Here is a 16,156-nt window from a genome sequence, read left to right as displayed (position 1 = left end):
ATAGTGATAAACTAAGAATTAAGTATCTCAAGCTTGAGATGGAAGAGCTTAGTCATAACTAGGATGTTATTGTATTTTATTTGAACTCTTTAGTATGCTACTTTGTTTTTATATAAGATCTCTATCTACATTTTGTATGAATCTAATTTCCATTAATATTTTAATGTGAGAATTCTTTTTAGTTGAGGTTCTTCTTATGTGGTTGAGTTTGGATAAATATGTTGATTGATATTATTGTTTATCTTTATAGATGATCAAGATTATTCATTATTTCTCTTACTCTTAACTATATTTTGGTAGTCATGGATGATTCTTAAGAAAGAGAAAATCGTAAAAGGGAGGAAAATGAATTCTTGAATTTTCTCTTAATCACTCAACTTCAATTGCCTATTAGGAAACGTATATTTACAAACCTCATCATACACAGGTTATGCATTGTTAAGATGATGGCCAAATATACTAGTTCGATAACATACTATGATATACTTAGAATGCATAGGGTTGTATTTATAATTTAACATGTAACTTAGTAACGTGATATGGCCTTAAAGGATCTAGAAATACTAATGTCGCAGAAATGATTGAATGTTTATTTATATGTTGGGACGTAATATAGGTAACAAGTTAGCACAAGCAAACTTTCAACACTCTAGGGAAACCATAAGTAGACACTTTAATTTAGTTTTAGATCAAGTATGCGATATGACAAAAAAAATAAGATCTAGCCAACCAATCAACAATATAAGGAAGTTCCAAAGAAGATAAAAAATAAAAATAAAAAAAATCAACGATTTTATTAAAATTTTAAGGGAAGTTACAATTGTACAATAAAAATGAAAAACCAAATGTAAATCATGTAATATTTACATTACTTATATGAGGATTGCATATCCCAATAGTGGTACTAATGCAAGATCAAGTTTGCTTTATTGGTAAAAAAGGATAGATAACTCAAAATGTGGAGAAAAGTACATTATAAGTGCCATAATTTTGCCCAAAGAGATACTTAAGTGTCATAACTTACGAAATGTATACTTAAGTGCCACATTTAAAGAAAAGTGGGACACCTGAGTGCCACTTCCAGCGAAGCCAGTCGGAAATCATACGTGGCATTTAAATATTAATATTCTCGCCGAGGTGGCTCACCGAAGAGCTGAGTCAGCTCTAATTCACCCAAAATGACGTCGTTTCGAGTGTTGGCCAAAATAGAACCCTTAAATCAGCCAAAACAACGTTGTTTTGGCATAATTTGAATTTTAATATAATATAAAAATTAATTAAATAAAATAATTTATATTTCTTTAAATTAAAAAAAAAAAACATAAACATAAACGAGGAGGAGGAAGGCAGCCGACGATTGAGGGCTAAGCCCTCGCCGCCACCGCCTCCCCGCCATTGCCGGAAGGTGGGGGAGGGTCAGCTGGGGCCGTCGGCCCTCAACTAGGGCTCAACGGCCCCAGTCCTTGCCGTCGGTTGCCTGCCTCCCTCCTCCTCCTTCGCCCCCTTTTTTCTTCCTCCTCCTCAACCGCCGATTGCTTCCCCTCCTCCTCCTTCCCCCGGTCGGATCCGGGCAGGGCTCGCGGCCCTCGCCCGCATCCGACGGGCCGGTGGCTCGCCCAACCGGGCCAAGGGTCGCCGCCCGCTAGGGTCGCCTCGGCGGGTGGTGGTCCTTGGCTCGGCGGGGTGAGGGCCGCCAACCCTCGCCAGATCTAGGGCGAGGGCTCATGAGCCCTTGCCGCTGGTCGGCCGAGGTCGCCAGCCCCTAGCCAAGGCCCGACAACCCCAGCCGACCCTCCCCCCTCCGTTGCCGGCCCTTCTCGGCAATGGTGGGGAGGCGGCAATGGAGGCCGAGGGCTGAACCCTTAGCCGCCTCTCCCCATTTTTTTTTTTTTTTTTTTTTAATTTTTAATTTTAAAATTATTATTTTTAAATAATTTAACTAAATTTAATTAATTTGTATATTATTTTTTACCACGTTAACCCAAAACGACGCCGTTTTTGCATTATTTGGCCACGTCAGCGTGCAAAACGGCATCGTTTTACACTCGTTTCGCCGGAAAAATGCCACGTATGCAATTTGGCCGGATTGACACTCAAGTAAGCCATTTTGCTCCGATTTTGGCACTTAAGTGTACCTTTTTAAGTTATGGCACTTAAGTGTCACTTTCTACAAAATTATGGCACTCTAGGGGTTCGTGTTTCTCAAAATGTGTTAGCCATATGTAATTTTAACATATAAATTATCTATACTTGTTCTAGTTAGAAGGGACAAGCTCATGATGTACATATCTTCCATGAAGCTATTGGATGATGTGATGTAAAATTTCCCCATCCTCCTCCATATTTGTTAATTTATGGTTTATGTACATCCATATGTATATTTGTATGTGGCATATGTTTATTAAATTTACATTATATTTACGTATGTAAATGTTATTTTGTAGATACGTCATATCTAAATCTTACGGTTATTTGTGGTCACATAGATAAGTTAGATATCAATTGTCAAAGTTTTGACAAAGTCCTACATCTACAAGTCATCGGGAAGTATTCAACTTTGCTCAGATATTGAGTGAGCCTTTGGTGTATTGAAAACAAAGTGGAAGATTTCAACTAATATGTCAAGTTATCCTAATGAAAAGCAATGCAAATTGTCGTACCGACAATGATTTTATCTAATTATATACAAAGAAATGCCATAACTAATATGAGTTTTGAAACAATAGATTTGGATCCTAAGTATGGATATTTAGTTGATCATGATGCTGTAAATGAGGAGGTGAGTACCTCAAATGATAATGCATTCCTTCACATGGCATGTATAGTGATGAGTCATGAGTTTAATAAATAGTTAATGAGGTTTGTAATATTTAATGATAACTTTTTTTTCCTCCGAACATATATTGTCATGTTTATTGTAATGAAATTACTCTTTTATTTAAAATTTGTTAATATGTCTCTTTTACATTACTCTCAACGAGAATATATATATATATATATATATATATAGCAATTTTTTTAAAATTAAACAAATTAAAGTTACACAACTTAAATTGGCACACAAAAGGACTTTCCAAATGTATGTTTACCACACAACATTTCTCCCAAGTGGAATCTTAAGGCGCTTTTTCAATTACAATTTACCAAATAGTATTTGCATTTTTCCAAACCTCTTTAAACTTGTCTTTACACTTCCCAAAGGACATTCTCCCAAAGCCAAACCAAAGGACCCTCAATCTAGTCTTAGCCTAACAAGAGGCTATAAGACATATTATCATTGATAATGAATATCGTTGTAAGCGATGTTTTTGGGCTAATCATCGTTGGTTTCTAGCCATTTCAAGCCTGGCAATAAACTAGTTGACCGACACATTATTGCACTAATACAACCTAACTAAGTCAATGATCGACACTTCCGGCATTGTTTTGTAAAATTGAGAAGTGTCTTTCCATCTTTGCCCAAATGTAAATTGAGATTGCCAATAGGTTGATATAGCAGGTACATGCATTACTCCATAAAGACAAAGGAAATAATGTTAACCCCATAAACTCATTCATCCTTGCTTCTCCACAGTGGGCATAGAAACAAACGATGTGTTCAATACTAGATTGGTCATCTTCGCCATCAAAGATGGCAAATTCAAGAATTACGAACCATCGGGAGAATGGTTGATTATCAATAGTATAGGGTTTCTTATAATGGGTACCCTACTATTTTTGGTGGTGATTGATTTCATTGTTGATCAGTTTGGAGACCAAAACTTGAAACCTATCCCATAGGTCACTGTTTTGAAGATTAGAATTGTGAACTGAATCTGTTATACTTAGAATCATTGTGGAATCAAGCCAATCAGTTCAAAATAAGTTCTCGATTCTTCCGAAGAATCGGGTTAGTTTTGTACAATTCATATTCTCTCTTACATATGACTCATAAAGTCCTATTAGACAAGGTCTTGTGTGGAGGTTGTCATTTTCATTCTCCTTAGTTGCATATAACTATTTTTTTGTTAAAATGTCTATTTCAGACCACTTCAATTTTAGAACCGATCAAGCGATTCAAATTAGTTTTTTTCAAGATTCAAGATCGAGAACCGAATCGATTCTTCTTGGAACTGGCCTGAAGCGAATCGGGTAAGGCCAGTTAGGTCCCATTCTTAGAATGAACCGGCCCGATTGCTCACCCCTAATTACTCCGATTTGGTGGTGTTACCCCCATTTAAGAAAGGGATTTGTAGGATGAATAAAGAGGAGTTATGGCCCTTGGGAACGGGTTCCCTTCGCACCGCATGGAGAATTTTTTTGGCGTTTGTCGATTAGAAGAAACGTGCGACTCACTCCGAATCTCCACCATTGATCCGTGGCTTTCGCCAAAGGCCATTCCTCCTCCTCTTCCCTTTGCGTGGTCTCTGATGTTTGCTCAAACCCATTCTCTCTCTCTCTCTCTCTCTCTCTGTGGCGATGGTTTGGTCGCCTTCCGCCAGCGAATTCCTCGACCCGAGCTGGGGATGAGTTCTCTGCAGGTAATTTCCTCTTCCTCGTTCCGTTCGGCGATATTCGGGTGGTGGGTCATGGCGATTGGTGGGTTCTGTTCAGTTTGTGCTGATGGGTGATGGGGAGGTCTTGGGTGCTTTTAGCTTTTTCTTTGCGTTCTGCGGGTTCCAGGGTATGTCGCTGATGTCGCTGATGTCGCTGACGTTGCTTCTAGATTTGTAGCACCTCGTCATGCCTGATTGAAAGCTTTGATTCTGAAAGCGGTCGGTTGGTCGGTCTTGGGATCCGGGGCTGCGGTTTCAGGTACTGTTCTGTTGATGCTAAATCTATGTGCTGTGCCCTTGATTCTGATTCGATGGTATGTTGGGAGAGGAAGATCCGGGGAGAATTGGGGGTTACACTGCTGGAGGGTCAGGTGATTAAGTTTGGGCTTCTGACATTGCATTTTGAATGGATGTGATAGAGCTGTGGGTTCATGATCTGAGTGCATTGTGTTGTTTGCATTGGATCTGAGTGCTTTGATGCTGTTTGTGTTGTCTGTTGTTTTTCTCGCTGGTGAATTGTTTAGATCCCGTAGATATGATGACTGATGATATCTGCTACTCTCTGGCTCCGCATTCAATTCATCTGTTTCAAATCTCCAAATTCTTGCCTGCGGTGTGCTTTGATCTAGTCCTTAGCACCATCCATGGCTTAGCTAGTTCACATTCTCAGTGACCTAGTACTTTTCCCAAAGGGCCTTATATTTGCCTAAACTTAAAATACAATTTGCTGTTTTACTTGAGAGATTTCAAATAATTTAAGTGACAATGTTTTTCTGTTGCAGAGTTAGATTTAAAAATGCTGGGTTCTTCATTTCATCATTTGGTCTTTTAGATGGTAGCTTGCATCTAGGTCCTTTTAATTTTATCTCATTAGTTTCTCTAACAGGAAACTAGAAAATGAGGGGAAGTCAAAATATTGCTTAGTAATGTAGGCAGCAATACTGAACCATATGATAGAAAGGGATCCAGTGTTGTATACTACACATACTTCTATCTCCGAATGTTCATTGCCTATAAAGACTCAGCAGCACCTTAAACTTTGTTATATCTAAGATGTCAATGATATCTGTGGAACATGTTATAGAGTGCTGCTGGAACACTTGCCAATACTTGTTAAATATGCCTTAGAAATTTAAACCTTTGAAGAAACTTTAATAAAATGTGTTATTATTTCATTTCAAAGTATTCTGGAAAGTGTTATTTCTGCTTTTAGTTAACTTAATTGAAAAAGACACTAGGAGTGCCTTAACTTTAGTACAGCGCTGATTTCGGTGCGAAAATTTTTCAAGCAATCTGCATTGGTGAAATCTAATTACTTAAGTACCTCCGGCAACAAATTCCAGCAATTCATCATACATGGCTTTCTAAATAATTTTGAGTCCAACGTGGCTTTCTTAAAACAAATTCAAGTCCAAAGTGGAAAATAAGGGAGAAGATGTGGCAAATGGGACTAAAAACAATGACTTTTCATCTCTCTCCTTCCTTTCTTCTTTATCTCTCTGTGTGATCGCATTGTACTGGAATACGCCTTTTGTTTGTTCTTGGTGCTTCTCTCTGCTACTCTTGCCAGTGAAAATCATAGACACTACCGACGACATAACCAAGAATAGTAATGTTATCTATTTCTTCATTTTCTTGAATACATTTCCCCTTGCAGAGATGTAATTGTGAAGTATCACCTTTGAAGTTTGAGAGGAAATTCTAACAATCAGTTACTTTGAGCCAAGGTTGTAAAAAATGTGCTTCAACTATTATGGGTAAAGGTTTTGCAGATCTCCTTTTTAGAATGTATGGCCAATTCTTCAAAACGTAATAGACAAGATAAGGCCACTGATTGCTAATATTTTAATTAGTGAGAGTAAGGGAACTTTGTGCAGTTGACAATAATATTTGGCTTCTAAACGCAGTAAAAGTGTGGGAGAGAGAAGTATTTTGATGAACTTTTAGTCCTTCCAAAGAGATTAAATTTAATAGCAGTCTGTTGAAAGATTGTAAGCGGAAGCAATGTTTCTTTTTTAGAGAGAAGTTGCCATTTCAGCGATTCAAAGGAACTTTTCTGATATCTATTTGAGCTAATCAAACAGTTGTCTGAGTCGATGGTGCATTTTCACACTGATTCTCAAGCCTTCTCAATTGAGCTAGATATATCCCATTTTCTCTGAAGCATTGTCAGGCTGAAAATAATTTACAAGATAAAGTTGCTTTTGGCGTTCTAACTGGATATGAAGTCATATTCCTGAGTACTTTTGGTATCTGAAATCTGATGCTCAATCTACAGTGAAGGCACTATTGCTAGATAAGTTTAATGCAGGGATAATCTGACAATGATGACAGGTCTTGCCTGCTGTTGATTTATTTGGTAGTCCTCATTTACTTCACACTTGCAATGTTAGTGCTGATACCTACAGGAGGTGATTTCGTTCCAGCTCTGACTTAGTTTATTAGACTCATTCCTTTAGTCCTTGATTCGCTTGGCCTGGTTCATATCTGTCAAAGAAATCTAACAATCTTGGTTGTAGGTATCCAACCACTCTGTAGCATATAAAAAGGGGGACTCTCTGGGTGCCTGGGGCATGTTACCCAAATAAGGGAAGGGTAAAAAAGAATACTTGTCGGTGACAGCATCAAAAGGCATAAAATTTTGGATGAGAAAGTTAATTGTCTGGTTGCAAATTTGTTTTTACCTTGTGTGGCAATAATACCTTGTTCCAATAATTTTGTTGGCTGAGGGTTAAGCCCAGAGTTGCCTCATAAAATTTAACATCCTCCCATGCTGGCACATTTGTTCTTCACGTCAGTATGTGTCACCTCTTGTCTTAGGTGTGCTACATGGTGGATTTTGTCTTGATGAACATCCTCCTCTTAATTCCTAGATCAATTATTTTGGCAATGCAAAAACTGTGTATTCACCCCCTTAGAGTTGCCCATCTAGGTGATTATCGTGGAACACTAATTTTAGCAGTCTATGTTTTAGTTTTCTCCAGCTTGACCTTTTCTTTCATAAGAATCATCATAACTGTTGTTGCGACTTTTACTGGGTGCTTCTTCTACATAGCATCTCTCATTCTCTGGTTGAACAGGTTAAGCTAGGAGTGCATCTGAGGGCAGGATCACATACTTGCAATGCTCTATAGACAAGTTCGAGCATGCACCGTGCAGCTCCAGGCACAGCCCAATCAGAGCGAACCGCATCTGCAGTCTGCATAAAGTGACTGAGCTGTCAGGTTCAGTAAGCTGAGCAGTCGCACCCAACATTAGAGCATTGGCTAATTTGGGAGGAACGAACTGGATCTCTTTTAATAGGAAAAGGGATCACAAGAGTTTTAAGGTATTTGTGCGCTTGACCAACCTTCTAGGCACCATGGTGTTTGATATTTGCGGAGCATAAATAGCTCATTACCATGCTCACTTGGTCTGGTTATAGCAAATTTATGATTTGGGGAAGATATAGTACTGCAGGATGTGTTATACATGTGCTCTTATCGGAAGATCAATCCATCTTGGCAGGTTGTAAATTGGCAAACAACTTGATGTTCAAGGGTAGCCAGTCTATAGTCAAGAACCTACCAAAATCTCTTTATATCATATTACATGCTAAACAATAGATAAACTTCCAGCTCCCAATTAAATAATGCAAGTTCTTCTGTGATGTTATCAAAAGACAGAAGCCAAAGTGAAAAATCCACGCCAAGGAAGGAAGCGTTCCGCTTCTCAATAATCATCATCCACCACTCCCGTCTTCAAGAAAAACACCATTAGAACAGAAACAGAACTCTTTCGCTCTCAAAACTGACATTTATATCTTCAATGCTGCTCCATCGAACGGGCCTGTTCTCCATCTGAGTAGGAGAAAAGTACAAGTTAGGCAACAATAATGCTTTCAACAAACTACAGAGAAAAAGGGAATTACTAAAGGGTGTGACAACATCAATCGTCTGAAGAAAACCACTCGATATAGAAAAAGTTGCAAGGGAAAATGCAGAAGGCCTGGAAAGGCATTTCCTCTCGATATTCCACCGCAGCAGTTCATACAAGTGTTTACATCATCTATCGATTACTCCGTAATATTAGCCCATCGTTGGATGATACAATTCAATAAAGGAGAAATCTTTAAAAAAGCTCAAAAGCTCCAGGAAAATTTGCAGATCAAAGTAAAATAAATGCCAATTTGTTCTGCCATTCATTCACCGTCACCACTTTGCCTAAAACGCGATACAAACTCAGGGCTCTAGAAACTGAAGATTGTTTTTGTTTAGGCAAAAAGCGCAAAGCTTTCATTTTACACAGATCAAAGCTGGCCATACTCAGCATCAGAAGATTTATTGATGCATCATGTAAACAAATGGAGCACAAAATAAATTACGTGCAGATGTATCCATTACCGCTTTCACCATCAGAGGTTTCACCTAGCCTAGCAATGGCATCGATTAGCGCCTGTTCATGTTCCTGCGTCGCCCACAAATTTCAGTTACATATCCATAATGTAGGATGATCAAAGGGTAATCATGGAGAGAGAGAGAGAGAGAGAGAAAACAGAAACATCAGTAGGGTTACCTTCAGCATTTTCTTGGCCTTCGCCATCTCAGCAGGATCAGGATTGCTGGCATCAAAAACCCTCTCCACCTGGCATCATGTTCCCAGGGATATAAAAGACCAAAACCAACAGTACGTTAAAAAACTTGCTGATGCATTCTCGTACCTCTTTTACTAAAGTATCTGTGTTATATAACTCAATGTCATCTGGAAGCTTCTTTTGAGCACCATTTTGTAATGGCAAAAGTTCTTTTTTAGATTGGCTTTTTGTAGATCCTCTAACCCTTCCAGAACTAGGGACTGCTCCACTACGGGCTGAAGATTTCTTTACGCCTTGCACTGGACCACTGCGACGTGATACGGCAAGATCATCAGCATCCCATCGAATGTCTTTAGCAGATATCTGCATATCACATCAGATAGACCATATCAAGAGGGACCTCCAAGAGTCTTGAAATAAGCATGTAATGAAGCAAAACTAAGTGTGCACCTAAGTATAGCCACATCAAAGAAATGTAAATGCTATCACCAAAATGTCATCGCGTGGAAAGGACATTTATAGGCCCAGAGAGTCACCTAATGAATTCTTATACAGACATCCAATAATTCCAACAAACTCGGGAAATCCCCCATTTATATTTGAAAAGAGAAACCTAATCAAGATTGAGGAGCCAAACCCATAATTTTGAGGTTCAAAACTTTAATGGGCTCACTTAGATTCACATTTCTCAATCTTTCTCAAGATAACTCAAGACCTTGTATCTTGGAAAGGATGAACCACCACTAAGTCAAGCCATAGCACCTATTTGGTTAATCAATACAAGAAAATTAAACCAAACAGATCAAGTTACAACCAACCTCTTTGAGATCAACCCACTCCCAAGTCTCGTTGGTGCTGTGTATATCATAAACCAGAGCATGTCTTCCCTGAACACAATTTTCACAGTAGAATTTTGTCCATAAAAATGTAAACACACATCCCTCATAAATACACACATTCAACAAATAACTTCTGCATAATATCTGGAACAGTTTCATCTTCAACGAGACCACACTTGAAGCAGATAAAATTGTAAGCTATAATGTTAAAAATTTGCAGGCATTGTTTTTCTTCTGTTGTTTTTAGTAAAAAGGTGGATTTAATGTTAAACATTAATGACATCAGCCTCAAAATTTTACAACATGTTTATGTGTTTCATTGCTCTAGAAAAATAGTGTGCAATATTCATCTCATAGGCCACTCCTCCAAAGATTTCACCTAAAAGAAAAAGGCTGTGAAGGAACAAAGTAAAATTTGACCAAGACTGCCTATGGGCACCTACAATATAGTTAACCTCGCTCTTAGAACCTGCTAATAGATGTATCAAGGGCAGATAGCTAAAAGATTCAGTATTTAATAATATTAAGCATCTTTGATGCGCTAATTACTTCCAGGCACATCCTACCTTTAGAGACTTTCTTTTCCTTTTTTTACCCCCTTGATTTAAAAAATTCGATTGAGCGAAAGATTCACTTAATTCATTATCTAAAATCCATGTTTGGTAGGAAACAAATGACAACTCTTATTAAGTTTTCAGCTATTCAAACCAATTTTCTTTTCATTTTCAACCTTTAGAATTATAACACTTAAAAATTCAAAACTTAAATTTTCATTTTTTTTTTTTTTTTTTTTTCAATTTTTTTCAGAAACAAGGTCCAAGTCTCGAAGTAACTTGGTGGGGAGAGATGCACACTCACTTCCTGTATGTAGAAATGTATGGGCGTTTGATAGGGCTTTATCTTTTTACTTTGCTATTATTTTTAAAAGTAAGACAATTTTTGCATGAAACAATCAAAATGTTGAAAGACATAAATATAGGCCCTCATAGTCACCCTGAATTATTTTGTAATTTTTTAAATAAAATATTGTTTTGTTTGGCGTACAAATGTGGCTTATTGGAACGACTGAAACCCCATTGAAACAGAGCCCCTAGAGAATACCTCAACAGGGTTATAATCGGTGATGACAGCCTCATAGAAGTTGTTGTCATCAGGCCATCTCGTCCACACTTTTCTCCCAATAAGTGGATCCGCTTCTCCAGGTGCATTTGCAGGACGAACACCAGTAGAACTGCGATGACTATACTGTCTACTAAGAGAAGGGGCCGAAGAAGGATACTGAATAGGATTGACTGAGGACAAACCAGGCATAGGCCGAACCTACCAAGTTACATAAAGTAAAACATGAGATACGAAAGTTTGAGATAAACTTGCAGAAAATCAATAAGTGAAACTTTTGCCCCCCAAAAAAATTAGAACTGAAACTAAGCATTATTGGTCAAGAAAATGCCCCAAGCCAATGATGGAAAGATCTGGGTAGTTTATGAGAGTCAACCCATGAAGATAAATAAGCAAGAAAATACCGATTGGGATGTCTTTTGCTTCTTGCGAGATGCTGAAATTGTAGGACTAGGTAATACATCATGCATGGGCGCAGTGGTGCCCAGCATGGCAGCTTGATGTCCACCTGCCTGTCTCCATTCCCTGAAACAGCACAATAATAATTAGCAAAGAAAAGGATAAAAATCAAGACTTCCCATAATTTTAAGGATACAGTAATTTTGAATTTTAAATTGCTCAAACCTTATCCTACGGATGATGTCATCAGAATTAACTCTTGATAGAAGCTCTCTGTGTTCGTCATCTGAAACTCTAAGTTCCTTCCTAAGTTCCGTAATCAAACTCTCTTTTTCCTGACATGGAATTACAAGGGAAATTGATAAGAAGATGCAGAGGGCATACTAATAAGTCAAAAACTTATAAGGTATTTACCCAGGTAATGGCATCTGACTGAGCTTTAAAGGCACGTAGAACAGAAGAGTATGCTTCTTGCTCCAAATGATGAATTTGGGCCTCCATGTTGTTGTACATCCTTGGTGGAACAGAACCTAGAAGAGACCTTCCATTGCCTGAACTGCGTCCTTGTCTTGAATTCCTGTTCTGGTTTGAGGGAGGAAGATCATCGTCAGTTCCTGAAATCATAAGGAAAGAAGAAAATAAATTAAATGCTGATGATCCCGTGAATGGTAAACTGGAGTTTTTTACTTTGAATTTTAATGCAAGTAGTACCCGTCCGACGTTACTATATGGTAATAACTTATCGCTTTTTATAGAGTTTCCATGGAATACCTTACCAATTTTTCAACAGGTATGCACCATGCACCCAACAATAATAAATGTGGATTCCAATTGGAAGCGTTGAATGTCATACATCTCTATCCAATAGGTGAGCTCCTAAGGTTGAGCGCAAGCATAGCAAAACAATAAAGAGTATTAATAAGCCATGAAAGCCATGTTTCAATAGCTATTTTGGAGAGAAACTTTCTCAACACTCATAACTTAAGTATAGCCAGACTTTTATGATTGGTTCATAATATTGCACTACACTTAATAATCTCCATAAGGCTATCCTTTTGTTTCCAAAAGCTGCTTAGGGAATGCTTACTGGTAAGACTAAAGACAGATGTCTAACTCCATATGAATATGGAAGGTGGCAATAGAAGGAATGCAAATCTCTAATTGCCAAATGTTCCTATTGACGGTCCAAGCATCTTCCTAGAAGAATATCGATGCTTTCACATGAGTAGATTGATATTTCAAATGTAAGCACATCCGATTACAAACTTTCACCATTCACGAGCCAACACCTCATCTTGTCCTAATAAATATTTTGGAATGCCTGTCTGTATGGACTGTGAAGTTCTGGTGTTCGCCAAGCTTTGCACAAGTTCTGACAACATTTCTTGGATCATAAGACATTGTCATTGCCATTGGCTTCATTAAGTTTTGCATAGGTTATGATTGAAACCATTTGCACAAAATGATACCAGGAAAACTTGAATGGTCCTCGGGAAGTGCCAGGCAAAGAAAATGATTCTGAAGAAATCGGCTTTGGAGAAAACGTAAGTGTTGGTCCCGCAAAAAACCACGAGTCTGCTAGTCCTAATTTGAAATTGGGATGTCACAGCTGCATTTAGTGACAGACATGGTTGACTAACAAGCCAAATAAGGGGGTAAAATGACAACACTACTTGAATGCAGGCAGACACATTGGTCCTCAAACATCTTTCCCAACTATAAGTACACTAACAGTGGCAACTACTTTTCAAAGAAGTAGCAACAGGGCAAGACATGCTCAGCATAGAAGAATAATTGCTAAAGAGTTGATAATAGCAAATCTGCAAAAAGTACGAAATCACATTCACAGGATGAGCAAAAAGTGGCGCACGCCAGTTGATAATATTACAACAGAGTTCCTTTTCTGTGACTCCTGTTCTATTTACCGCAGAATTGCATCTTTACTGAATCCCTAATCCACCTATCATATATGAAGCTTCCTAACAGTCCCAAAATCAACTACTGAATCCCTAAACATCCTTCAAATCCCCAATTCAATCGACAATATCATGACATACGAACCGAAAACCATAAACCCACATTCCCGAACGATGGCCTAACCACGACCCTCTCGAAAAGACAGCGCCTTTGGACGAACAAAAAACCCTAAACCCTAAGCCCCACCAGAACCGCCTGGGGCGAACCCTTTCCTGCCCTAATTCCGCATCCGCGCGATCGGAAAGGAGGAGGGGAAAACGCCCACGATTCTACCCATACGTCGCGACCCAATTCTCTATATCACCAAGCGCGGCTCCATACAAAGATCAATCTCGAGAAAAAAGACGGGAACTTCCATCTCCCGACGCCAACCAGAAAACAACCCACGTCGAATTGAGACTCACCGCTGCTGTCCAGAACCTCATAACCCATTTCGCGAATCACTCGAGCGCGCGCGATTCGAGGCTAGATCTCCAACTTCAAGCATTTCAACTCGAGGGGCTCCCGAACAATTTGTAAACAAGAAACGAAGAGAGAGAGAGAGAGAGAGAGGAACAGGGGATGGATTTCTACAGTGGTGGGAAACGACGATGCATGAACGGGACGCGGGCTCGACCAGAGGAGAGAGAAAGACGGGGGAAGAGCAGGACGATCGATTTCGTTTTCAAGAAAGCAGGGGGGAGAGACAGGAGGCGGAGGCAACGTTCCTTGGCCCCCTTTTTATGATTATTTTTTTCTTTCTTTCTCTCTTTCTCAAAAATATTTTGGAAATTGAAATCTGTCTGCTTTTGTAAATTTCAATCAAATATTAGTTGGATTTCCTCTTTTGATTTTCTTGTTTAATTGCTGGGGTTTTCTTTCCCTCTAAAGTTTGCTTATTTCCTATGTTGCATATGGTTGCCCTGCCTTGCCATTGGGATCATGCCTCTTGGAAAATTGGTATCCTTGATGAAATGCCATTCTCTAGAAAAAAAAAAAAAAAACCCTAATTTTAGGTCTAGTCACAATTTTGTTCTGAATTTTTTTTTGTCAAAAAAGAAACTTCACACTTTAGGTCTGATCCAAAATCTATTCCGAACTTTTTTTTTCTAAAAAAGCATCAACTTTCAATCTAGTTTCGAGTTTACTCCGTCAACCTTTAATCTAAAAAGCGTAATTAGTTATTTAATATAACGGTCCCATGTCGGTAATAAATTCACCTTACTAAAGTGGCTAAAAAATTATCTCCATAACGAAACCTAATCTTTGATATTAAAATTAGGGAAATTAGGCATGATGACTAATGGCAACTTTTTGACGGAAGGCCAACATGAATAAATTTAAAACCGGAGTAAAACTTGATGATTTTTTTAGATAAAAAAAAATTCTCATAGATTTGAGATTGAATCTAAAGTTAAGTTTTTTTTTTCTCTTAAGATGAAAAAAATTCGTGATAAAATCGAAAATGGATTTAAAATTGAGTTTTTAAGGGAATTAGATATGATGAAAAGTAGCGAATCAGTTTGAATAAACTAGAGAGGATCACCAGCAAGGGGTTGAGAGGATCCGTTCGCCAAGCATCCTTGAGAACAAGACAAGAAAGCACGACTTCATTTCATGGCTTGCTGCACTATTGCATTGAACGTCAGCCTCATCACATTCACACGCGCACGACCAACATCTCCTTTTCTTTCTTTCCATCTCGCCACCCTGAGGACTCGAACCATGCGCCCCGGTCGGCTCCGCCGCTGCCGCCTCACCGCCAGTGGCGCTGGCGCCGGCGCCTCCTAACCAGCCACCGCACATGGCAGTTGCCGCCACCATCATCATTCCGTGGTCTGACGACGACGGCGAGATCTGGAGGAGGCCTCTAGATTGACTCCTCATCTAGCATCGAACTTCGTCGTGGGGTATAGCTGGACGTTGGCGCACGGAGGAGAGAGAAGAGGCATAACGAATTGCCCTACGCAATTTCAAATATGGCCATCGCTATGAATGAGCGATGGCTGAGTGGGAGAGACGGTGGAGCTAATTGATGGGAACAAAACGGTTAATTGACCGGTCCGGTGGAAAATAGTCTAATTCAAATTAATCCATTTAACTTATTTTGACATATTTTCATACAATACAAATTTAATTGCCCATACTCAAATCAACGACTTGACCCACAGTGGCGAGTAGAGACGAGTATGACCAATAAGTTATTTGCTTAGATAGCTAGAAGTTTACTTCTATCCTTATAATTTTAAATTTAAATTTAAATTTTGTTGAAAGCACTTAAGGAGTAACCATACCGATGTAGGGAAGTATACCCTTAAGATTGCTCGAGACAGTAGATTTGTCGAGATGTTTGAAAACTTGCATGGACACCACTTCAATGCTAAAAAATAATCATGTGAACAAGCTTCTTGAAAGCACTAATTAAATATTTAATTTGCAATATTTCAAATTCCAAAATGTTGAATTGTGCATTTCATGTGAATAGTCACTCCAAAAGCTATACAGTTTTCTTAGTTAGTTGCTTAACAAGTGTTTTTTAAGCACTTTGAATAAAATCCATCACAAAAATAACTATTCTAGAATTTTATTTGATTGTTCTATGTAATTGGGAATGACAATTCAAAATTCAATTAAGATGCACATAGGGAAATTTTCTCAATCACTCATAAACTTATTGTACATATGCAAATTAAATTATAAATTTTTTAGAAATTTCAAAAAAATTTAAAAAATAA

The 16,156-nt window shown here is 38.5% G+C and overlaps 2 protein-coding genes across 3 annotated transcripts; one reads left to right on the top strand and one right to left on the bottom strand.

The window, feature by feature from the left end:
• Positions 1–4,264: 4,264 nt before the first annotated feature.
• On the top strand, positions 4,265–8,061 carry LOC104425487. The gene is made up of 3 exons (XM_039304592.1): positions 4,265–4,520; positions 4,706–4,794; positions 7,616–8,061. The coding sequence occupies exons 1-3, from the start codon at positions 4,287–4,289 to the stop codon at positions 7,623–7,625; spliced, it is 333 nt and encodes a 110-aa protein (XP_039160526.1). The 5' UTR covers positions 4,265–4,286; the 3' UTR covers positions 7,626–8,061.
• Position 8,062: 1 nt separating this feature from the next.
• On the bottom strand, positions 8,063–14,145 carry LOC104425488 (protein EMSY-LIKE 1). Of its 2 annotated transcripts, none has more exons than XM_010038179.3 (10): positions 13,847–14,145; positions 11,880–12,079; positions 11,691–11,800; positions 11,471–11,591; positions 11,049–11,267; positions 9,927–9,995; positions 9,235–9,471; positions 9,090–9,158; positions 8,918–8,981; positions 8,063–8,374 (listed from the first exon to the last, which is right to left on the bottom strand). In XM_010038179.3, exons 1-10 carry the CDS (start codon positions 13,872–13,874, stop codon positions 8,340–8,342), a joined length of 1,152 nt encoding a protein of 383 aa, XP_010036481.2. In that variant the 5' UTR covers positions 13,875–14,145; the 3' UTR covers positions 8,063–8,339. The 2 variants fall into 2 exon arrangements, with proteins under 2 accessions (XP_010036481.2, XP_010036482.2); XM_010038180.3 differs by having other exon boundaries at positions 11,880–12,047.
• Positions 14,146–16,156: the final 2,011 nt, after the last annotated feature.

This window comes from Eucalyptus grandis, chromosome 11 (genome assembly GCF_016545825.1).
Source record: "Eucalyptus grandis isolate ANBG69807.140 chromosome 11, ASM1654582v1, whole genome shotgun sequence".
NCBI lineage: Eukaryota > Viridiplantae > Streptophyta > Magnoliopsida > Myrtales > Myrtaceae > Eucalyptus > Eucalyptus grandis.
Note: the sequence above shows the minus strand (reverse complement) of the source record. Positions and strands in the feature narration are given on the sequence as shown.